The following is a 25,683-nucleotide window of genomic DNA, read 5'->3' as shown; positions in this document are numbered from 1 at the left end:
GTTTTCTAGTAATTATAATATTAATTTACTGTGTAAAATGTGATTGGTTTTATTGAGGAAGATGTTGGTTGTTGTAGCTGTTTGTCGAGCGATTACCGACTGCTCTGCTGGTGAAAAGTGTGTGGATAGTAAGTGTATGATACCTTGTGTTACTCATACACAGTGTCAGACTGATCAGGCTTGCGTTAACGGAATGTGCATTTTGGGATGTCGAAGCAATAAGAACTGTCCTTCGACGGAATCCTGTATCGACAACAAGTGTCAAGGTATCGAGGCGAAAAATTAATTTAACCCTTTGATAGATTTCAACCATCCGACGTCAATAACAAACCATTTTCCAATATTTTGTTCAGATCCATGCAAGGGAAAAGACGTTTGCGGTCCAAACGCGATCTGCAGCTGCACAGATCACGCTACCACTTGCACCTGTCCCCTTGGATTCCACGGAAATCCCACACCTCAACAAGGTTGCGTCAGAGTGCCGAATATCTGCGAAGGTCCTCAAGACTGCCCCAGTCAGCATCTGTGTGTCTCTGGATTCTGTCAATGTCAATGCAGCGAACAGGACAACTGTGCCGAAGGAGAACGCTGCAAGAACGGAATATGCATGAAAGTGTGCTACGGCGACAGTAATTGTTTGCCAGGTGAATTGTGCATCGATGGAGTTTGCGAAGTAGGTTGCACTTCTGATGTTGGTTGCAACGAGAACGAGGTGTGCATCAACAACAAATGCAAGTAAGTATCGAATATAATATGGCTACTTTGGCAAGATAGTGGCAATAGTGCAAAATTGAATCAATTTGTATAATATTTTTATGAACTCAAGACATAATCGTTTATACTTGTTCTAAAATACTTTTTATCATTCTTATTTATAATTATTCTTAATCATTTGGTAAAATTCCTGTCAACAATTATAAATTTTCTTCCTTAGATGTAGCCACGGATTCATTGCTGGGCCAGAACACTGTCTAGACATCAACGAGTGTGACGATCAACCGTGTCACTCGAGCGCAGAGTGCGTCAATCTTCATGGATCTTATCGCTGCGTCTGTCCACAAGGCACAGCTGGTGATCCTGTGGGAACAGGTTGTGTAATTCCTCACCAGTGCACCGTACACGCAGATTGTGCCGATTCACAGGCTTGCGTCCAACATAATTGCACCGATCCTTGCTCTCTGGTTGACTGTGGTCTCAACACTATTTGCTCCGTTTTGGATCACACGGCTGCCTGTCAATGTCAGCCTGGTTACATTGGGGACTCTTCAGGGTGCTTCAAAGTGGAATGTCTTTCTAACAACGATTGTTCTATAGACAAATACTGCAATCAAGATACTAACAAATGCAGCAGTAAGTAGAGTAATACGAGTAATTTTACAAATGGAGTATGTTAATTATTGAGCTGTTTGGTAATCGGCGTTCTTTTCTCATTGATCAAACATAAAGTGATAGTTTCTCTCTCATACTTATCGACAATTCATTTATTCAGGTCCTTGTAATCAAGTGGACTGTGGATACGGCAACTGCATAGCGTCCGATCATTCTGGAGTATGCAAATGTTATCCTGGTTTCGAGCTAGCGGGTGACATTTGCGTAGACATTGACGAATGTTTGAAGAATCCTTGTCATTCCTCTGCGGTGTAAGTTACCTCACCATTTCAAATATTCTTCATTTTAGTTTTCAATCGAGTTTGTGATAAAAATATTACAATATTTTGCATAGTTGTCAAAACACGGAAGGCTCTTACGCTTGCATCTGTCCTCATGGTTTGGTCGGAGATCCTTTTAAATCTGGTTGCAAACAACCGGGAGACTGCTTCACGGACCTTGATTGCCCAAATACAGCTGCTTGCATTGATAATAGATGCACCAATCCTTGCGACGTATCACCGGATAGTCATTCGTGCGGAAGAAACGCCGAATGTTTCGTTCATGATCACGTTCCACTTTGCAGATGTCCTGATCAGACCACTGGCAATCCGACAGTAAGTATAAGTTATGAATAGAAAACATGATTTGATTTAGAGTTGACTTTTGTTGGTTCGCTTAAATTACTGGAACACGTAGTTATTCTTTCATTGCTCAATCGTTTGTTCCTGTTTCTGAATTTTAGACGGAATGTATTCACTTAGAATGCAACTATCACAGCGACTGCAGTCCTTCCGACGCGTGTTACAATCACAAGTGCGTCGATCCTTGTTCTCTTGCAAACGTATGTGGACAAGGAGCAGATTGCTCTTCTTTAAATCACAGTGCAGTGTGCACGTGTCAACCTGGCGGTACTGGCGATCCTAATTTAGGTTGTACACCTGTCCAATATTGTAAATCGGACTCCCAATGTGCTACTGGTTCAGCTTGCAATGGAGGAATATGCACTGGTAAATGAAAGAACATAGATTTCGAAGAAGATTTAATTTAACGTATTGAATTCTTGAAAATTTTCTAAATTTCATATTCTTACAGCCCTTTGTGGAAGCACGAGGGATTGTATCGGCGACCAGCTTTGCATCAATGGTCTCTGTCAGCCCACCTGCAAGAGCAACTCCAGTTGCCCCGAGTACCAATACTGTAACAACAACATCTGTGTGCAAGAATTACGTTGCATATCCGACGATGACTGTTCTCACGACGAAAGATGCATCAAGAACAACATTGGACAAGCAGAATGTCAGAAAGCTTGCGATCTGCTCCTCTGTGGACGCAACGCCGAATGCAAAGCGGATAATCACGTTGGAGTTTGCTCTTGCAAGCCTGGATTCTTCGGAAATGCGAAAGACGACAAGATTGGATGCCAATCTATCGAATGTGAGGTCAACGACGACTGCAGCGGAGAGAAGATTTGTGACGCGCACAAGTGCAGGATCGCTTGTTTAGCTCACAATCCTTGTGGCGTCAATGCTATTTGCACAGCAGAGAAACACGTTCAAGTAATTAATTAATTACTCGATCATGCGTCACGTTCGATATTTTACAAGAGACAATTGTGTTATACATGTTATTTATCGTTTTTCAGATTTGTACGTGTCAACCGGGCTACACTGGAGAACCAACTCATGCATGTCAATTGATAGATTATTGTTCGGATCAACCTTGCGCACCTGGTGCTGTGTGTGAAAATTCTAGAGGGTCCTATAGGTGTCACTGTCAACAGGGAATGGTTGGAGATCCTTATAATAGCGGTTGTCAGCCACCGGTAGAATGTCTGCAGGACGGAGACTGCCCACTGACTGCAAAATGTATAAACGTCAACAACGTACCCAAATGTTTCGGTAGGTTTATGAATCTGAAACATTGAAAAGTATCTTTCCTGATAATTATCTCCTAATATCAAAGATACAGATTAAAAATCAATTTGCGCAATGATTAGCCAGTAATTCTAACTTTTTGTTCGATGTTGCAGATGTCTGTTCACGTACACAGTGTGGACCAAACGCAGACTGTGTGGCCACTAATCACGCAGGAGCCTGTCAGTGCCGGTCCGATTACGAGGGTGATCCGAACAACCTAAGTATAGGCTGTCGACCTAAACCGGTTGTTTGCACGTCAGCCGTGGACTGTTCGCCCAATACCTACTGTTACGAGGGGATCTGTCGACGTGAGTATCGTCTAACGAGCCAGAGCAGTTCGTTTGCTTCTTTATTCTATGCTATACGATGGATTAAGGGTAACGTGATTTGAAATTTTTACAGCATCTTGTCAATCGGACGAAGAATGCAACCTGTCAGATGTGTGTCTCAATGGACAATGCTTGGATCCTTGTAACGTGAAGGCCGCGTGCGGAATAAATGCGGAATGCAACGTGAAGAGTCACATTAAACAATGCAGCTGTCCACCTGGGTTCACCGGTAACTCGGAAGTGGAATGTGTCAGATGTAAGTGAGAAATTTTGTGAAAACGTTGAAAATTTTGGGAAAACGTTGTGAATGATACAATCTTATAATATTCACCCTTTCCAGTACCTGTGTCCTGCAGAGACACCAACGACTGTAACGATGGCAATACTTGTCGCGACAACGTGTGTCTTCCAATCTGCACTAGTGACAACGAGTGCGCCTTCAACGAAAAATGCATCCAAGGAAATTGCCTTCTCACCTGCAGACTCGACAACGATTGTTTCTTGGGTCACATCTGTCTGCACAACATGTGTGCGTTTGGTTGTCGCGCGGACGAGGACTGCAACGCGAACGAAGCTTGCATCACGAACAAATGCATCAATCCTTGCGAAGCCACTCCTTGCGGGCCAAACGCTAAATGCACAGTATTTAATCAACGAGCCACCTGTTCGTGTCCAGCAGGCTTCATGCCGAATCCAACTGCAAAAGTGGCTTGTTTAAGATCGCCTGGACCCGTTTGTCAAGCGAACAGGGACTGTGCGACAGGAACAGCTTGCATTGGAGGACTGTGCACTCCTGTCTGTTCGACAGACTTAAATTGTTTGAGTAACGAACGTTGTGACCCTTCGGGAATCTGTAAATCGTTGTGTAGAAGAGACGAAGATTGTAGAAGCGGAGAGATTTGCGAGGGATTGGTTTGTGTCATTGGATGTCGCGCTGACGTGGAGTGCCAGGAGAATTTCGCTTGTTTGAACAACCAGTGTCAAGGTAAGAAGCTTCGATAGTGGAACTTATTTTTTTTCCCGTTCGTATCCATAATATGTATATAAATATTAAAATATTGAAATGGTACGTAAAAGAAAGAGTTTTGAAGTTCACAATATCATATAAAATACTTGCAAAGATAAAGGTATTTATAAAAAGAAAGCCTTAGAAAGTATCTGTATTACACAATAAACCTATGGACATAGCCAGAGAACTTACCATAATAATTAATTATTCTAACGAGTAATAATTATAGAAAAATTCTACTAATTAAAACCATAGAAAAGTCGTTAACACGATTGAATTAGACTGTAAACGTAGTTTCATCTGTATCTCATAGATCCTTGCTCTCTTCCTGATGTTTGCGGAGTGAACGCCAAGTGTGCGGTCGTAAATCATCAGAAACATTGTTCGTGTCCGGCACCATTAGTCGGCGATCCTCTAATTGGTTGCAAACAGGCCTTCCTGCCTTGTAGCAACGAAGAGGAATGCGTTACTGGTCAGACTTGTTACGGAAGATCTTGTTACGCCACGTGTAGAAGGTAAGCCGATTAAGCATTTAAACGACGTGATTGTTTCTTGGTTTTTTTTTGCGAGTTGATTTACTATGTTATTTGAAATTATCTTGCAGCGACGCTAATTGTCTAAGCGACGAACGTTGCGACGGAGGAATTTGCAAGGCCATTTGCAACAGTGACGATCATTGCGTGGCTAATCAGATCTGTCAAAATAGGCTGTGTGACATCGGATGTCGTAGCGATAATACTTGTCCCAACGACGAGTCCTGCGTGAACAATAAGTGTAAAAGTAAGTAGAATGCAATTAAAATGTAAAGATACTTATCTAACACGTTTGATTAATCTTGGTTGTCTTTTATTTTTGTATAGATCCTTGTGAGGGTGGCAAGGCTTGCGGAGAATGTGCCGGTTGCCGCGTTGTAAATCACGTGGCACAATGTAGTTGCCCAGCCAATTATTATGGAAACGCTTTGATCAGTTGCGCGAAATCTATGATTCCCTGTGATGGCACTTGCGAGTGTGACGAAATTGGTTTCTGTACGAAGAGCTGCTATAGTCAGGATCAATGTTCTTGCGGGGAAGTTTGTCACTCCGAAAAGTGTCGCATCAAGTGCGATGTTAACAACTATTGTCCGAAGGTACCGTCTTTAGAAAATTTCAGATCCTCTATTTTTAATTATAATATTCTCTTATTGAATTATTTACGAATTAATTCGATGCTCTTTGCCCATAATTTCATAAAATCTTGAACACGAATATGAATGAATCCCAAAGAAACAGATCATTCGCATCAAAATTCTATTACTAAATCAATTACCAATTAAGTCGACGTTTTTTCCTCACAATGTAGACTCTAAATATTGATTCACGTAAAACTTCAACACAGACATGAATGAATTCTAAAGACAAGCGTTCGTAAACCTTAAACACAATTTAAGTAAATTGCGCATACATAAATGAATTAATTCTCATTAACTATAAATATATTGTTTGATTTACAGGGATACGTTTGCGACCAAGGACTATGCCTCATTGGTTGCCGCACTTATTCCGACTGTCCTTCCTCCTTATCCTGTGTCAGTGGTCAGTGCGAGGATCCGTGCTCAGCTAATGGATCTCCCTGTGGAACCAACGCACTGTGTCGTGTTTCGAATCACAGAGCAGTATGCTTATGCCCAGAAGGATACCAGGGAGAACCCAGTCAAGAATGTTACCAATTGGAATGCCATCATGACGACGACTGCGAGGCCAACAAACGATGCAGCGAGGATGGCGTTTGCACAAATCCTTGCTTGCAACATGGTGTCTGCGGCTTCAATGCACAGTGCAGAGTAGTTAACAGGAAGGCTCAGTGCTCTTGTCCACCTGGACACTACGGAAATCCTAAGATCAACTGTAAGAAAGGTAATGGAAATTGATCTTCCACATTTTTCTTTTTCCTTTTCCGTAGAATTGATTTTTCTAAATATAATATTTTGTACGATGCGTTTTAGGTGGAGACGAGTGCTTAAGGAGACCGTGCGGCGTGAATGCGAAGTGCAGAGAGACTCTGAATGGATTCGAGTGTACTTGCGATCCTGGATGCCACGGAGATCCTCATCAAGCTTGCATCTGCGACGGAGGAGAGCTGTGCAAGGATATGCGTTGCGGAGCGAACGCTGCATGCAGGATTTATAAGAATCAACCACAGTGCTACTGTCCATCTAATTATCCGTCCGGAGATCCGACGCAGGCGTGTAAGTATTTGTATAATAGATCGATAGTAACGATTTTTCATTATTAGTTATAAATTGTCATTGTTCCATAGTTATGATTTCTTATTACAACTTAGAGAAGTTAGCGTTTGCAATGATTATGAATGTCACTTATACTAGTCGTCAAACTTAAATTCTAAAAGAATTCTTTTCTTTTCATTAAAATTGTTTCTCACACTATCTATTGCAATGAAAAACAAAAGAACATTTCATTATCGACCGATCTTTTCTCTTTATTTTCTTAACTTTCACGTGTGCCTAACTTTTTATTACGAGTACAGGTAGCGCAGAGAAGAGTTTAGACTGTCGCACGAATGGTTGCGGTAAAGGGGCTGAATGCATACGAGACGGTGCGATATTCGTATGCAGATGTCCACCGGGTACCAGTGGATCACCGGATATCGAGTGCACCACAGGTAAGAGACGGCCTACTAACTGTTTAACCGGGCAGATCGATTAATTTTCCATGTACAGCATTTTGTGACTAGCGAGCAATACTGACGAAACAGAGGAACATGGTCCGTAGAATAACCATGTATTATCGTCTTTAGTAGGACTTGAAGTAATACCATTAGAATGTATTAATCCAGTGAATCGTTTAACAATCGAGAGACAGATGTGATTGGACCAGTTTTTTAGACGATTCTATTATAACGTACTTACTACTATACATATTGTACAAAATACGATACAAAGATGTACGACACTGGATTTTACCCACAAAATGGTCGCGCAAGAAACATACATACCTGTACATATATATCTATACAGTTAGGCAATACTGTACATAATGTGCCGAGGAAAGGAGGAACACGTTTCACACATGTCTCACACATAACTATTCATATGTAGAATGTTTATTTCAGTATCCAATCTGTCTTGTGGAAACCGTGTTATATCAAGAAAAAAATGCTTTAACGAAAATATGATATAAAAAAGAAACAAAAAAAAAAAAGATAATGGAATGAAAAAAAAGTAGAGACAGAGAGAGACGGCAAATATCTAAATTGCAACCGACATAGAGAAAAAAAGGTACACATTTCACAGAGAATGAAACACCAGATGATCCGATTAATTTTTTTAGACCTAGGACTAATGATACAGATTGGGAACTGCGAAAGGGACATTCTCATATACCCATGCTTGTTATTTTTTTGCTGGATTTATCCACTGTTTTACATTATTTTCCCTCTTATTTTCTTTTGAATTCTGTGGGGGCTTGTGTTGTAAATATCGCTGCTTGCCAATTTATACGTATATATATACATATAATCGATTCGTTTCTCTGGACAACGAGAGGTATCCTGTCTCGTATTACGTCCCGGATAAAACAGTGTAAAAGTTCGGTTCTCTATTTTACTTCTTCACAAAAGCTACCCTACTTATTTCCGTATTACGAATACAAAGCATGTGGTTTATGTTATTTGTGAGAAAGTTTCTTTTCACAGTTCTTATAAATGCTTTTTTCTTTTTTTTTCCTGTCCCACCACCACCACCACCATCACCTACCGATTCTCCACCGTGTGACTCTACACCACGACTACTACACTACGACTCTCTCAAAAAACCAAAAAATCCAAAAAAATCGAACAACAATAAAAAAATGAACCAATCGTGAAAATCGTGGGTTTGTCGGTGATCTAGAGCGCGAATGCACCAGCGACCTAGAGTGCCCCAATGAAAAAGCCTGCATAAACCTGCAATGCGTGGACCCGTGCGGTCTCCGCGGTGCCTGTGGAATCAACGCCCTGTGTCGTGTGGTTCTGCACAAGCCACGATGTTCCTGCCCTCAGTGTTATATCGGTATGCCTCACACGGCCTGTCATCCAGACCCCAAATGCGAAACGCTGAATCCCAGACCTACGCCGAACATCGGTTGCTCGTCCGATCGCGACTGTCCAGAGAGTCTATCCTGTCATTCTCGTACCGGAGAGTGTCGTGATCCGTGTCTAAGTTCACAATACACCTGCGAAGTAAATAAGAGATGCCAGGTGCGGAACCACAGGCCCATGTGCGTGTGCAAATACGGATTCGTCGTGAACGAGGTCGGGGAGCTGACCTGCGCCCCCGACACGTTGACATGCACGAGGGATTTCGACTGTCCGTCGAACGCCGCGTGCGTTAATGGAAAATGCCAGAATCCGTGTAACGTGAGAAAGAAAAAGCCGTGTCCGGCTGATAAAACCTGCGATGTCCTGGACCACCGTCCCGTCTGCATATGCACACAAAACTGCAATCCCTCCCTCTCCATTTGCCTGCGAGACAGTGGCTGCTCTCCAGACTTGGCGTGCCGCAACTATCGCTGCGTGGACCCATGCAGAAACTCCACCTGTCCGGCTGATGCCCCCTGTTACGTGGAGGAGCACAAGCCTATCTGCAAGTTCTGTCCCCCCGGCTTTGTGCCAGACACTAAATACGGATGCATGAAAGGTAAACACCATTTCTCACCACCTATCTCTCTCTCTACTACTCTATTCTCTCGCTCTCACGCTCTACAGTTCTGTATTCTGTTCCTTTATTTATTCTATATCTATAGAGCTCTGTCTTCGTTCCACTTCTTTTGGATATATTATATATATATATATATAAATAGCTGACACAGTTACTATATTCTTTCACCGAATTTGTTCACAACGATATATATATATCTGGAATATCTGTCTGACTCTTACTCGCCTATACTACTATTATACTATACGCCTCACACTGAACATACCAGTTGCTACTTTTCAGGTTTCTTATCGTTCAAACGGTGGAATGACTCGATAACGTGGTTGATTCGAATGTTTCAAAGAATACGGTTTGATCGATTTATATATTTTGTAAAATGAGAGTGTTCCAGCGTCTGAATGGAAAAATCAGATGTTTCAGGTTCCAATGCCACATATACAACTATTCATCCCGATACCTATACTCTCCTTTTACTCTGCCGACGTCCTCACTGTTCAACGATTATTATTTTCTCCGTTACATCTGTCTCTGTAAAGACCCTAATCGATTATATATTTCTGACCGATAGCTTGTCTATTTATTACGCGAGCATGCTTATATAACTTAATATTATTAATTCGTAGAGTGTGTTTTTTTTTATATTATTTGGAGTAAGCCAGTAAATCTGACGTGATCGTAGTGATTAGTCTAATCGAGAAAAGAGTGACGCTTGAAACATTTTCAGCTGCCTCTTTGAGCTACTTCGACTTATCTTGGCTCGTTCAGCGTGTTTATATTCTATTGTATCCGCAGCAGTACTTCACCACACGCCCGACCGTTTCTGCGAGTCCGATGACGACTGCAGCGACACAGAAGCCTGTGTCGATGGATCCTGCGTTGATCCTTGCGTCGGCCACTGTCGATCGACAGTTCGATGTCGGGTTAAAGCACACAGGCCTGTTTGTGGCTGCGACCAATACGATCACACTTGTACAAACACTACCACAACTATGCAAACTTTCGATTATTCGACACCAGAAATCTACGAGATGACTACACTTTCGATAACTACGCAATCTAATTTTGATACCACAACACATACTTCTTCTACTGTTATGGAGGAAAGTACGATTCCGTATTCGAGTGAAAGTACAGAATCTTCAAGTGAAGTAGCCACTGAAACTTCTGAAGCCCCTATGACGACTATACAAACTTTTAATTATTCGACACCAGAAACTTACGGGATGACTGCACTTTCAACAACTACACAATCTAATTTTAATATCACAGCATATACTTCTACCGTTACGGAGCAAAGTACGATTCCGTATTCGAATGAAAGTACAGAATCTTCGAGTGAAGTAGCCACTGAAACTTCTGAAGCCCCTATGACGACTATACAAACTTTTAATTATTCGACACCAGAAACTTACGGGATGACTGCACTTTCAACAACTACACAATCTAATTTTAATACTACAGCATATACTTCTACCGTTACGGAGCAAAGTACGATTCCGTATTCAAATGAAAGTACAGAATCTTCGAGTGAAGTAGCCACTGAAACTTCTGAAGCCCCTATGACAACTATACAAACTTCTAACTATTCGACACCAGAAACTTACGGGATGACTACACTTTCAACAACTACGCAATCTAATTTTAATACTACAGCATATACTTCTACTGTTACGGAGGAAAGTACAATTCCGTATTCGAGTGAAAGTACAGAATCTTCGAGTGAAGTAGCCACTGAAACTTCTGAAGCCCCTATGACAACTATGCAAACTTTCGATTATTCGACACCAGGAATCTACGAGATGACTACACTTTCAACAACTACGCAATCTAATTTTAATACCACAACATATACTTCTACTGTTATGGAAGAAAGTACAACAATCTCGTATTTCAGTGAAAGTACAGAATCTTCGAAAGAAGTAATCACTGAAATTTCTGAGACTTCTATAATTCAAGAAAGTACATCCGTCTCTACGGAGAGCAAATCAACTTTAAGTACAACAGTAGCGGATGACGTATTTAAAACTTCCACGACGTTGACAACAGATGTCGAAGGTGTAGAAAGTACTACTGCTTCAGATGTCTCAGAAGTGTTTACTGTTAAAGATATTTCCGAAGAAAGTACCGAAATTATTCCAACAGTGAAAGATATTGAATTCAGTAGTGAGAAATTTTCTGAGAGTGAGACAACTACTATGTCTTATGTTAATACTACGCGGTATATATCAACTACTGAAATGACGTTTACTACGAATTTAATTAAAGAAACGAATGTAAGTACAGAAGTAACTGAACCGACAAAAGTGCAGATAGTCACTCCTGTTACATATGTTTATCCTCCAGATGAGACGTTGCCATTGGGTCATGTTGTTACTGTTACTCCCATATGTGTAGGTGAGTATACTACAGAAGTGCCAGAGATTACTGAATCGACAAGTATGTCTAGTAGTTTTATTGAGAATGTTACAATGGGCGAAAGTTCCAATACAATGGGATTGATTACTGAGAATTTACATATAACGACAACAGAAAATGTAACATTAATAACTGTGACAGCAGAATATCCTCAGAAACATGAAACAGCAATGGAGACAACGACAGAGATGTCGCAAATAACAGGGGAATATTCGACAGAGCCATTTTACCATTACACAACTTTAGAATCTTCTACAAATAAATTGGGAACAACTACTGAAAGATCAACCGAACGATCTTTTGTAACAGATTTTTTCACGAAAGAACCTTCAGTAACAATATATTCTACGGAAGAATCTTTGGAAACTTCAACGATTGAACAGCCACGAACAGTAATGCAATATATTACGGATCAACCTTCTACAACTACTCAGTTTTCTATCGAACAACAATCAACGACAACACAATATTCAACAGAACAATCCTTTACAACTCTAAAGTATTCAACAGAATCACCACTGACAACTGAACAATATACCACGGAACAACCTTCTACAACTGGTCGGTTTTCTACTGAACAACAAACAACAATGCACTATATGACAGAACAATCATTTACAAGTAGTGAATATTCCACTAAACAAGAATTAACAACAACGCAATATCCTGAAAAATCTTCTATAACTTCACAATATTCAACAGAACATCTTTCAACGACTGAACGATACACCACAGAGCAATCTACAACTAATGTCATCGAACAACAACCATCGACAATACAGTATTCAACAGAATTCTCAACTGAACATACCACAGAACAGCATTCAACAGTTCAACAATATTCTACGGAACAGCCACAAACAACTATACAATATTCCACGGAACACTTACGAACAACAACGCAATACTCAACGGAACAACCCCCAACAACTATTCGATATTCCACCGAACAACAACCAACAACAATACAGTATTCAACAGAACTCTCAACCATTGAACATACCACGGAACAGCATTCAACAGTTCAACAATATTCTACGGAACAGCTACAAACAACTATACAATATTCCACGGAACACTTACGAACAACAACGCAATACTCAACGGAACAATCCCCAACAACTATTCGATATTCTACCGAACAACAACCAACAACAATACAGTATTCAACAGAGCTTTCAACCACTGAACATATCACGGAACAGCCTGCAACAATTCAACAATATGCTACGGAACAGCCACAAACAACTATACAATATTCCACGGAACACTTACGAACAACAACGCAATACTCAACGGAACAATCTCCAACAACTATTCGATATTCTACCGAACAACAACCAACAACAATACAGTATTCAACAGAGCTCTCAACCACTGAACATATCACGGAACAGCCTGCAACAATTCAACAGTATGCTACGGAACAACCACAAACAACTATACAATATTCTACGGAACACTTACGAACAACAACGCAATACTCAACGGAACAACCTTCAACAACTAATAAATATTTAACAGAACAACAACAACCAACAACAACAATACAATATTCAACAGAGCTCTCAACCACTGAACATATCACGGAACAGCCTGCAACAGTTCAACAGTATGCTACGGAACAACCACAAACAACTATACAATATTCTACGGAACACTTACGAACAACAACGCAATACTCAACGGAACAACCTTCAACAACTAATCAATATTTAACAGAACAACAACAACCAACAACAACAATACAATATTCAACAGAGCTCTCAACCACTGAACATATCACGGAACAGCCTGCAACAGTTCAACAGTATGCTACGGAACAACCACAAACAACTATACAATATTCTACGGAACACTTACGAACAACAACGCAATACTCAGCGGAACAACCTTCAACAACTAATCAATATTTAACAGAACAACAACAACCAACAACAACAATACAATATTCAACAGAGCTCTCAACCACTGAACATATCACGGAACAACCTTTAACAATTCAACAATATTCTACGGAGCAGCCACAAACAACTATGCAATATTCCACGGAATACTTACGAACAACAACGCAATATTCAACGGAACAACCTTCAACAACTAATCCATATTTCACCGAACAACAACCAGCAACAACACGGTATTCAACAGAACTCTCTACTACTGAGGAACAACGTCCAACAATCCAACAGTATTCCACGGAACAGACACACATAACAATACAGTATTCCACGGAACAACCTGCAATAACTGTACCATACTCCACAGAGCTAGAACAATCTTTCACAGAGTCATATCCCACATTAACAACTCCTATAAATACTCCAGGGCAGATACCTTGCGACCAAACCACCATCAATGATTCCGAATGTAATATCTGTTTGAACGATACGTGTCGGCCCGTGTGCTTCAACCTAACAGTGAACCAGAGTACACCTAATTGTAGCATACTCCCAGGTAAAAGATCTTTCTCGTCGGGAGTTATTATAAATGTGCTGTCCTCGTGTTCACCAATATATGTCTCGACAAACTATTCTCCAGTGTGACATCATCCGGTATCCAGATAAAAATTGGAGGCAACCAATTCTGGAGAGTTTTATTTCTTTTTTTAATTTTTCTGATCGACAGATCGTACACGAATTGACGATCGTGATACATCCTGATCGATCAATTGTCCGTGGGAACAATGGAAAAATGGCATATTTGATAAATATTATATGTATAAATATAAGTGTAGTTGCAGTTTACCTCTGTAATTCAGTGCAGACATGGACCTGCTGCATTAGCGCTCTTTTGCATGTTGTATATTATTTTTGCGCCTGTGCACGTTTTCTTCTTGCTTATCTATATGTAGTGATTAATTGTACTTTTTTGTGGAGTTGCAAGAAAGTTTAAAGGAAACTTTTAAACAACGTTTTCTATTCAAAATAATTTTTAGATAATTCCCTTTATGTGATGTGGAAATGTGAAATGGAATGTTTCCTTTAAATGTGGCAAAACTAACGATTGTTTCTGGGCTTTACACATATAACACGAAGACCACTATATGTTTTAGAAATTAAGGGATTGTGTATACTATTTTCTGTGTTTATTGTTTTATTAGTTTTTTGTTTAGATATACGTGTATATTTTTTTTACATATATATTTTGAGAAATTTTTATTTAGAGAAGTCATTGAATAAGTTATAAAGAACAAATAGATTCTGATAATTCTTTTATATGGAAAGTTTAGTTTGAAATAGTATGAACTATCGTGATCGAGTTATTTTGAGCTTCTAATGTACGTTCATTTTGTTAGATACCAAATGCAAAACGCACGACGACTGTCTCTCTCAATTGGCCTGCATAAACGATCAGTGTCTGAACCCGTGCACTCTTCATAATCCTTGCGACTTCGTGGAAGTCTGCCATGTTCAAGACCACAGACCTGTTTGCGTGAAAGGTAGAATATTAGAAAGAAAAATTAATCTGAGACAAAATTGGATGCAAAATTTGGTTGGAAGAAGATAAAGATCAATTGATACAACTTCGAAACTTAAAACCAGGACATTTGATACTTAATACTTATTCTCAAAGTTCACAAATTGATGTCTAAGAGATTTTGAAAGTTTAATTTCAAAGTGCTTAGAATTTGAAAATCGGTAATCGAATAATAACTGAATTTGTATCATTTGACGTTCAAAAATCTCTATCAGTTAAAAAATGTTATGTCCCGCCATTTGCATCCCATTTTTACCAGAAGAAACAGCAAATTTTCCACGAAATTGATCTTTTTTTCCAATTTTCTCAGATGTAATAAACGATAAGACAGACTGTCCCTACTGTCCAGCGGGTATGGAGTGCGATCCAGCGACGTATACTTGCGTAAAAGGTTCGTACAAGAACGAGTACATCATCATCCATCATTTCGTTTCTTTTTACAGCGCTCATTCAACTTGTTCTGTAAATATGTACATATGTATTGTACATATATATTTTGTACGTATTACGTGCAATTTTAATTATTCAACATTCGATTTTCACACTATATTTCCACGACTCTCAAGTCATTCTCAAGTCTTAAATTAGATCTGTTAGCATTTTCCCTTCGATACTTATCCTTTAACTTTCAAATCTTGAAAACGACACGATTGTTTTATATCAATCACGATCTTCGTGCATTCACATATACACACAGAGAATACTGTATTTTATACAAGCTGATTCACTCAATACGAGCCTACCACCCTTATTTTTATACTCGTGCACTCTTTCTCTGGGCTATACGGGCTTTTTTCTCAATCTTTCCCTAGCGGGTTGCACTAGCAACAAAGATTGCCCGCTGACAGAGGCGTGCATTGAGGGCACTTGTCAGGAACCTTGCCTCGTTTGGAATCCTTGCACCAAAAACGCGATCTGCGTTAACACCAATCACCAAGCGGATTGCAGCTGCGAGGACGGTTATCATGGAAATGGATTCTCCTACTGTGAACCAGGTAATTTCTTCGTTATATAAATACACCAAATTTTTTCGATATTTATATATAATTATCAAATTTTAGAAAGATTAATGTAATCTTCATATTTTAATTTCTATTACAATTTATTTTACATTAAAATACGTTGTTTGCGAAAGACTGATGCATGTAGCATTTTACATATATATATTTTGCTTCATAAATATAAGATATACCTAGATATAAACATAAAACAGATAAAACAGATATGATATAAATGTTATAAATATTTGTGAATTCACAACGTTTCAGAAGAAGAAAGCAGAAACATATGCCAATACAACGAAGATTGTCCATCGAGCAAATATTGCGATCGCCTTAACCGGAAGTGCATCGACCCATGCTTGGAGAACGATTGCGGTGTGAACGCTAATTGTTATCCAGAGAATCATCAAGCTCAATGCAAGTGTTTGCCTGGATTCCAAGGAAATCCTGAAGTTGGATGCACACTAACGACCACCAATCCGTGTGTTCCAAACCCTTGTGGTTTAGACGCCATGTGCGAGAACGATAATGGCAATCCTATATGCTTCTGTCCGAAAGGATTGACTGGAAATCCGTTTGAACAATGTAGTAAGTTTCTCAAATATATTTTCTTTAGTAAGTTTGAAGTATAGAATAGTTTTTGTACCGATTGAAATTTTTCATGAAATTTCAATTAGGAAGAGAGTTAGTAAAAAAAATATTTAATAGAAATTAATTAAATGTTTTACCCAACCATCTTTATATATAAATTATTGTAAATTAAAATTTCCAATGAAATTCCAATCAAAATTAAAGCGTATATGAAGATGAAGAATATTTAACGGAAATTCGATTTTCTAACGAGCCTAAAAATATTTCTTCTCAGTACCAGAAGGTGACCAGTGCCAAGAAAATCCATGTGGCGTTAATTCTGGGTGTCGCGTGGTGTCAGGGCAAGTGAGATGCTTCTGTTTGCCAGGATACGAGGGGAAACCACCTGCTTCCCCTTGCACGCTTCCTAGCAACCCTTGCGAACCATCTCCTTGTGGACCTAACACTCAATGTACCGTATTGAACAACGGCCTTTCGAAATGTACTTGCCTACCAGGATACATCGAGAGTCCAAATACGATCAGGGGATGCGTGCCTAAGTCTGATCAGTGTAGTCCTAATCCTTGTGGACTTGGCGCTAAGTGTGACTCGGATAGAGTACCTCCTTGTTATTGTCCGGAGCATACCGTTGGAAATCCTTATCAGAGTTGCGCAGGTAAATGTTTGTTAAATTTTTAACGATCTATACAATTCGTAAAATTCTTAACAGAACGCGTTATGTACACGTAAAAGATAAAACATTAATTCAAACGTGGCTTTTATTTTTTGTTTTCAGTAACTCCATCAGATACATACTCACCTTGTCTGCTAGTTCCTTGCGGAAAGAACGCGGTCTGTGTCGAGGAGGATGGCATTGGAAAATGCAAGTGTGTTCCACCATTTATTGGAAACCCATACATGGACGGTTGCGAAGCGGAATGTATCGTGAACCAAGACTGCGACAATCATCTTGCGTGTTTCAATCAGCATTGTAGAGATCCTTGTCCAGGTGTTTGCGGTTCCAATGCAAAATGCGAAGTGGTTGATCATGTTCCAGTTTGTTCTTGCTTACCTGGCTACACCGGCGATCCGTTTGGCTCTTGCAAACTCGAGACGTCTCGTAAGTCTTTCTAATTATTGGGATCGGATCATTGTAATTGTATTATGAAAAGTTTTATTCTAAATCTATTTAGAGAGTAAAATTGAATTTCAATCGGTTCTTCCAGCTCTTCCATCTCAGAATCCTTGCATGCCATCACCTTGCGGACCGCACAGTATCTGTCGCGTGATGAACGATCGTGCGGTTTGTTCGTGCAGTCCAGGATATCATGGAACGTCGCCTAATTGCCGTCCAGAATGTCTAGTTAGCTCAGAGTGTCCTGCACATTTGGCTTGTATCGGTCAAAAGTGTGGGGATCCTTGCCCTGGTCTCTGTGGACAGAATGCTTTATGCCAGGTCGTCAATCACAACCCCATTTGCAGTTGTCCTTCGGATTATCTCGGTGATCCTTTCACTCAATGCGTCAAAGAAGGTAATTTAATCGAATTTTTCGATTCCTTAAAAATATTTATAAACGATTCAAAGAAAAAGAAGTTTATGAAATATCTACCGAATGAAATATTTAAGTCTCTGTCTCTAGGTTCTACTTCTTTAGTAGTATTCATAAAAGTATGAACTGGCGTAATGTGTTAAAGGACATTACAAATAATTAACAGACTATAACGATTTCAATAAAACTATTTATCTTTTCTTTGTCAGATATACCACTGCCAAGACCAAAGAATCCTTGTTTACCATCGCCCTGTGGCCCGAACGCCGAGTGTCGTGTGCAAGAGGATCATCCAGTTTGCACGTGTATCAGTGGAATGTTCGGAGCACCGCCACTTTGCAGACCAGAGTGTTCGATTCATCAAGACTGTCCACATTATCTCGCCTGTGTTCAAAAGAAATGCGTGGATCCTTGTGCTGGTTCTTGCGGATTTAATACCAACTGCACCGTGCAGAACCACCGGCCGATGTGTCAATGTAACGAGGGTTACGAAGGGGATCCATTCTCTGGATGTAGCAAAGGTAGAAGTTCTTGAATTCTATAAAGAATATCGCAACGTTTCATTTCAGCGATACAACTTGACTTTGGATTGGACGTAGTAGCAATACTTTCCCACTTTTTACTCGATCAAATTTGTTCTTTTCATAGTTACATTCCCAGTGCCACTGCCATGCGATCCATCGCCGTGTGGGGCGAATGCAATTTGTAAAGAGCGAAACGGAGCTGGTTCGTGTAGCTGTTTACCCGACTATACCGGAGACCCATATCAAGGATGTAGACCAGAATGTGTTCAAAATTCAGACTGTGTTCATACGAAGGCTTGTATAAACAATAAATGCAAGGATCCATGCGTGGGTGCGTGTGGTATAAATGCTCAATGTCAAGTGATCAATCATCAACCCTCGTGCAGCTGTCTCTCTGACTACACGGGAGATCCATTAAAATCCTGCCATATATCGCCTGGTAAATTTACGAAATAACACGAATTAATACTTTGACAGTGTAGCACGAGAAAATTTCAGGCAAATAATGGACGAATATTTGAAAATTCAAAGATTTTAAGAAATTTAGAAATGCACGAAGTTTCAAGATTTGAATATTCTGATAAAGAAATAATCGTTATTTACGACATCTTATTACACTGTAAAAGAATTTAAAGATCAAATCATAATTCTTGCCATTTCATTATAAAACGTCATTTTATCTTCTTCTAGTAACACCACTGCCACGTGATCCATGCCAACCATCACCTTGTGGATCATATAGTAATTGTCGTGTGATCGACAATCATGCGGTTTGTTCCTGCCAGCCGGATTATGTCGGTAGTCCTCCACAATGTAGACCAGAATGTGTGGTTAGCACAGATTGCGCTCAGAACATGGCTTGTATCGATCAGAAGTGCAGGGATCCTTGTCCAGGCACTTGTGGTCAGAATGCTGATTGTCAAGTTATCAACCATAATCCCGTATGCAGTTGCACGTCTGGATACACCGGAGATCCGTTCTTTGGTTGTGTTAAAGAAGGTAAGATCTTTATATTTCTTACGTCCCATGACTCTCTACATAGACCAGACTTTATCCTTCGGGCAGGATGGCCACCAAATGTCCTAAATACCTTTATTTCGGGTCCTCAATAATCTTAAGAATCCAGCATAAATTTTAGCATTTTTTATAGTTATGGTCCTTAAGACCAGACAAGTATCTTTTAAGTTGAAGTATTCCTTAGATTTATTGTCCATACTGTCGATTATCGTATCGTAACGAGAATTTACAATTCCTATTGGCGCCTCTACCGCGACCACGTCTCTTCGCGAACAGTTGAACAATTTTAATCGTTCATTTTACATCAGAATTGTATTTTTATTGAAACGCCTCAATTATTCGTTTTATGTTACACATATATTTTTCTACGATCGTATTCTCAGTGATTGTGATTTTGCAAAGTTATTTTTAAATACTTTTTAAAGTGGAACCGAAACAACCTGGACCAAAACCAAGTGGAAATCCATGCATTCCATCGCCTTGCGGTCCAAATTCTCAGTGTCGCGTGATCGATGGATTCCCAGCATGTTCCTGTCTACCGAATTACGTAGGCAGAGCACCGAATTGTCGACCGGAGTGTGTTATTAACGAAGGATGTCCTGGAAATCTTGCATGTCAGAACGAACAGTGTGTAGATCCTTGCCCGGGATCCTGTGGCGTGAATACTTATTGCAATGTCGTGAAACACAATCCAGTTTGTATTTGCAACACCGGGTACACTGGAAATCCATTCACCGAATGTGTACCTATTATGAAAGGTAAAGTACCGATGGTTCAAGAATTGTTTTTCTGAATGATTTTAATCTTCGAATTTTCAGATATTTAAATTTGTAAACCTTCGATTTTCAAGTTGTAAACTTTACAAGTTTCCGAATTTTCAAACTTTCAAATATTTACAATCCTCGATTCACCAGTTTCTAAATTTCCAAATTTTCATCTTAAAACCTTTCAAATTTTCAGTACCCACGACCACGGAACAACCGCGCACGCCATGCAATCCATCTCCGTGCGGAGCGAACGCGATCTGCAATGAACGTAATGGCGTAGGATCTTGCACTTGTCGTCCAGAATACATCGGCGATCCCTACACAGGATGTCGACCAGAATGTGTGACAAACACCGATTGCGATCGTAGCAAGGCTTGCCTGAACAATAAATGCGTGAATCCATGCCCTGGCACATGCGGTCAGGGAGCAACTTGTCGCGTAATCAATCACGCTCCATCGTGTTCCTGTCTTCCTGGTTTCACCGGGGATCCTTTCAGCGCCTGCGCAGTGTTGGAAGTGACGCCAACCTCACCGCCACTAAATCCCTGCGAACCATCGCCATGTGGACCCAACAGCAACTGTCGTGTTCACAATGGACACGCTGTGTGTCTTTGTCAACTAGGATTCGTCGGTGTTCCTCCAACCTGTCGTCCAGAATGCACAGTGAGCTCGGAATGTTCTCAAAACAAAGCGTGCATCGATAACAAGTGCGCAGATCCTTGTCCAGGTTCCTGTGGGTTGAACACTAAATGTCTGACAGTGAATCACAATCCCATTTGTACTTGCACTAATGGATACACTGGCAATCCACTGGTTCAGTGCACCAAATTTAACGTGTCTCAACCACCGTTTAAGGATGTTGGAAGTCCTTGCACTCCTAATCCTTGCGGACCTAATTCTCAATGCAGAGTTATTGGCTCTCAACCAGCTTGTTCTTGTTTGTCGAACTTCATTGGTCGTCCGCCGAATTGTAGACCGGAGTGCACTGATAACTCGGATTGCTTCCATTCGGCCGCGTGTATTAACCAGAGATGCAAGAGTCCTTGTCCCGGAGCCTGTGGAGAGCTGGCTAGGTGTACCGTTCAGAATCACGTTCCGATTTGTACGTGTCCCGAGGGTTATGAGGGTGATGCCACTGTTCGGTGTATTCTGGCACCTCCTCCAGGTATGACCCCTTATTTCTAATTCTACGATTATGCTTCAAATTTTCAAGCTTTCAAATTTTCAAACTTTTCAATTTTCAAATCTTTATTCCATTATAACTAATCTTCATTTTATTTAGCAACGGACATAAGCGTAACAAACCCATGTTCTCCGAATCCATGCGGTCCAAACGCTCAATGTCGTGAACGAAACGGTGCAGGAGCTTGTGCATGTCCACCAGATCTTATCGGAGATCCGTACGATAACGTAAAGGGATGTCACAGAGAATGTGAATCGAACAACGATTGTGCTCCACAATTAACCTGCGTTGGTTTCAAGTGTTCTGATCCGTGCCCAAGTACTTGCGGTACATTATCCATCTGTAATGTTCAGGAACATGTTCCAGTGTGTACTTGTCCTCCAGAATACACGGGAGACCCGTACTTCGCTTGCGAAGTTAAGGAAATACCGAGTGAGTCTGTCATCTATTAAATTTCATACATTTCGTATTTATTTCATATGTATGTTTGATTTCTATAGCACTTGGTTATAATTAGATCGAATAATGATTTTTTATTGGCTAATTGTTACTATATGTATAAAGTATCGGATAAATATTTTATTATTGCGAATTCATTTTTCAGGAGAACCAATGGATCCATGTTCACCATCACCGTGTGGACCCAATAGTAAGTGTCGCGAAGTGAATGGTCAAGCAGTCTGCACGTGTCTTCCGGAATACAGAGGAATCCCACCGAACTGTAGACCTCACTGTGTGGTCAATGCTGAATGTCCAGCTCACTTGGCTTGTTTGAATAAGAAATGCACGGATCCATGTCCAAACACCTGTGGATTGAGAGCATTGTGTACTACTAAGAATCATAATCCTATTTGTACTTGTCCTGTTGGATTTACGGGAGATCCTTTCTCACTATGCTCGCCTGGTAAGGATTTCATCAATTTTTATATGGATACAATTTTAATAATGATACTTTATGAAGATAGAATTCATTAAATTATACTAATTATACTTAAATTTTTGAACTCCTAAGTTTTCAAATTTTTTATCTTATTTATCTATTAGCGCAAGAAGTTCAACCGTTCACGGAACGACCGCCGTCCTGCACTCCATCACCCTGCGGTCCGAATTCCCTGTGCCAGATCATATCCGGAAACCCAGCGTGCTCCTGTTTACCAAATTACATCGGCGTTCCTCCAGAATGCAGACCAGAGTGCATTCTAAGCTCCGAATGCAAGAGTCACCTTGCTTGTGTGAATCAGAAATGTCAGGATCCTTGTCCAGGATCTTGTGGCGTTAATGCTCAGTGTCACGTACTGAATCACATTCCTGTTTGCACCTGTATGAATGGTTTCACTGGTGATCCGTTTACACAGTGCACAGTGATTCCACCAAGTAAGAAGATATATTTCATTATTATACGAATTAAATGATTGTTCAGTTTCTTACGAGATGCAAAAACGTATTTTACCCTTAGCAACTGTACCATCTGTGAGCGATCCATGCAGCCCATCGCCTTGTGGACCTAACGCCATATGCAAAAATGGAGATTGCGAGTGTTTACCTGAATATATCGGCAATCCGTACGAAGCTTGTCGACCAGAATGTATCCTCAATTCGGAATGTGCACGCGATAAGACTTGTCTGAAGAATAAGTGCAGAGATCCTTGCCCTGGCACATGCGGACAGAATGCGGTGTGCGATGTTGTGAATCATATTCCTGTGTGTTCCTGTATTCCTGGATACATTGGAGATCCGTTTGTCAGCTGTCGTGTCCAACCACAAAGTGAGTAGAATAAGAACTCTATTTATTTCGATTTATTCTATTTATTATCGAGAGACAAACAGTTCGTATAACAGCAATTACCTGATTTTTTAAACTATCTGTGACTTCTCAATCGCTTGAAGTTTATTTAATCGTCCACTAATTAAGCTTTCGTCCCACTAAGAATTTCCCTGTATCTGTTTTTTACAAATCTTTAAATCTGACCTCCCGGACTTACGAATTTTTTAATTTTCAAATTAATAGATATTTCGATTTTCAAATTTTTCAAATTTCTAATCTCTGATAAATTTTTCGAAACTTAACCAAGATATAATACGTAACGATATCCAGTAAATCATAAAATGCATTTTTAGTTCCAGAAGCAAAGAGAGATCCGTGCTCGCCCTCACCATGTGGGCCAAACAGCCAATGTCGTAACATCGAGGACCACGCAGTGTGTTCTTGTCTTCAGGGATATCTTGGATCACCACCTTCGTGCAGACCAGAATGCGTGGTCAGTACGGAATGTCCTCCGACTCGTGCTTGCGTGAACAAAAAATGCACGGATCCCTGTTTGGGTTCTTGCGGCTTGAACGCCAGATGCGAAGTGATCAATCATTCGCCGATCTGCAGTTGTCTTTCTGGACAGACTGGAGATCCTTTCAAGAGCTGCTACGATACTCCGAGTAAGAAATTTTCAATTAACTATCAGGTTGCATAATAAATTCGTTCGCCTCTCGCAATGTCGAAGTTACAGTCCCAAATTCTACATTAATTACGTTCATCTAATTTTTCTTTGCAGTCTTACCAGACGTCAAAGACACAGGAGATCCGTGCAATCCATCGCCATGCGGTCCGAATGCTCAATGCCAGAACGTGAATGGCTATCCATCCTGTTCTTGTCTTCCAACTTATATCGGAACCCCGCCGTCTTGTCGTCCGGAGTGTCTCATAAATCCCGACTGTCCATCGAACAAAGCTTGCGTAAATTCCAAATGCACGGATCCTTGTGCAGGGTCCTGTGCCGAAAATGCCAGGTGTTTGGTAGTCAATCATGCTGTTACCTGCTCATGTCCAGCCGACTATACAGGAAATCCTTTCGTCCAATGTGTCGAACTGGATCGTAAGTTCGTTTAATTTGTTCATTACATTGTTCAGAAAGTTCATCATTTTCTTAAATTAATCTAAACTCTTCCCAAGCAAAAAAATTTTTTCTACGTCTCTAACTTGTCATTAGTTTTATACGAGGAATTATCTTCTTTCCGGTTGTACCACGATTTCGCAAACCCCTTGTATTTCCCACGTCCATTAATTAGTTATTTTATTGCGTATTTTGAATTTCTTCCATTTAATCATTTTCATACGAATACTCTTAATCTTTATCTTAAATTGCAGAAGAACCAATCAATCCATGCGAGCCTTCGCCTTGTGGTCCAAACGCGATCTGCCAACAACGTGACAACGTCGGTGCTTGTATCTGTATCGACGATTACCACGGAAATCCCTATGAAGGCTGTCAGCCAGAATGCATCCTCAGTTCAGACTGTCCAACGAACAAAGCCTGCGTTCGCAACAAATGTGAAGATCCGTGTCCAGGAATATGTGGCATCCAAGCTCAGTGTTCCGTCATCAACCACATCCCTACTTGCACATGTCAGCCTGGCTACGTAGGAGATCCCTTCAGCATCTGTAATTTACCAATCAATGCAGACACTGAGCCTACTGTCACTGACCCATGTAGCCCTACGCCTTGTGGACCCAATAGCTTGTGCAGAGCCGTGAAAGATCAAGCTGTGTGTACTTGCCAGGAATCGTTCGTTGGTTCTCCGCCTAACTGCAAGCCTGAGTGTGTCGTAAATTCTGAATGTCCTCAAAATAGGGCTTGTTACAAATACAAGTGTAATGATCCTTGTCCTGGAACGTGTGGAGTGGGAGCTAATTGTCGTGTAATTAATCATAATCCGCTGTGCAGCTGTCCTCAGGGCACTACGGGAGATCCTTTCTCTAGATGCTATCCTCAGACGAGTGAGTATTTAAAATAATATTTATATGACCGGTTTTTAGAAACCTTGTTTGAATTAAATTAATAAATTGACATTATTTTAAAATTA

General features: G+C 40.4%; 1 protein-coding gene across 1 annotated transcript in view; it reads left to right on the top strand.

Annotated features, from left to right (window-relative positions):
• Positions 1 to 25,683, top strand: part of LOC100645366 — a 115,076-nt gene that overhangs the window by 34,093 nt on the left and 55,300 nt on the right. Inside the window, 38 exon segments of the mRNA XM_048404297.1 lie at positions 78 to 266; positions 354 to 735; positions 935 to 1,350; positions 1,490 to 1,640; positions 1,724 to 1,985; positions 2,114 to 2,378; positions 2,464 to 2,927; positions 3,014 to 3,269; positions 3,401 to 3,595; positions 3,690 to 3,872; positions 3,957 to 4,601; positions 4,939 to 5,140; positions 5,230 to 5,405; positions 5,486 to 5,754; positions 6,118 to 6,520; positions 6,610 to 6,852; positions 7,152 to 7,286; positions 8,515 to 9,300; positions 10,117 to 14,193; positions 15,035 to 15,178; positions 15,527 to 15,607; positions 16,029 to 16,211; positions 16,485 to 16,805; positions 17,083 to 17,463; positions 17,584 to 17,907; positions 18,014 to 18,319; positions 18,547 to 18,858; positions 18,986 to 19,300; positions 19,552 to 19,860; positions 20,304 to 20,636; positions 20,839 to 21,810; positions 21,928 to 22,260; positions 22,433 to 22,732; positions 22,873 to 23,202; positions 23,285 to 23,593; positions 23,947 to 24,258; positions 24,375 to 24,695; positions 24,968 to 25,597. Coding sequence (XP_048260254.1) covers positions 78 to 266; positions 354 to 735; positions 935 to 1,350; positions 1,490 to 1,640; positions 1,724 to 1,985; positions 2,114 to 2,378; positions 2,464 to 2,927; positions 3,014 to 3,269; positions 3,401 to 3,595; positions 3,690 to 3,872; positions 3,957 to 4,601; positions 4,939 to 5,140; positions 5,230 to 5,405; positions 5,486 to 5,754; positions 6,118 to 6,520; positions 6,610 to 6,852; positions 7,152 to 7,286; positions 8,515 to 9,300; positions 10,117 to 14,193; positions 15,035 to 15,178; positions 15,527 to 15,607; positions 16,029 to 16,211; positions 16,485 to 16,805; positions 17,083 to 17,463; positions 17,584 to 17,907; positions 18,014 to 18,319; positions 18,547 to 18,858; positions 18,986 to 19,300; positions 19,552 to 19,860; positions 20,304 to 20,636; positions 20,839 to 21,810; positions 21,928 to 22,260; positions 22,433 to 22,732; positions 22,873 to 23,202; positions 23,285 to 23,593; positions 23,947 to 24,258; positions 24,375 to 24,695; positions 24,968 to 25,597 — 16,215 coding nt within the window.

This window comes from Bombus terrestris, chromosome 3, assembly GCF_910591885.1.
Source record: "Bombus terrestris chromosome 3, iyBomTerr1.2, whole genome shotgun sequence".
Lineage (NCBI taxonomy): Eukaryota > Metazoa > Arthropoda > Insecta > Hymenoptera > Apidae > Bombus > Bombus terrestris.
This window is presented reverse-complemented; position numbering and strand designations above follow the sequence as displayed.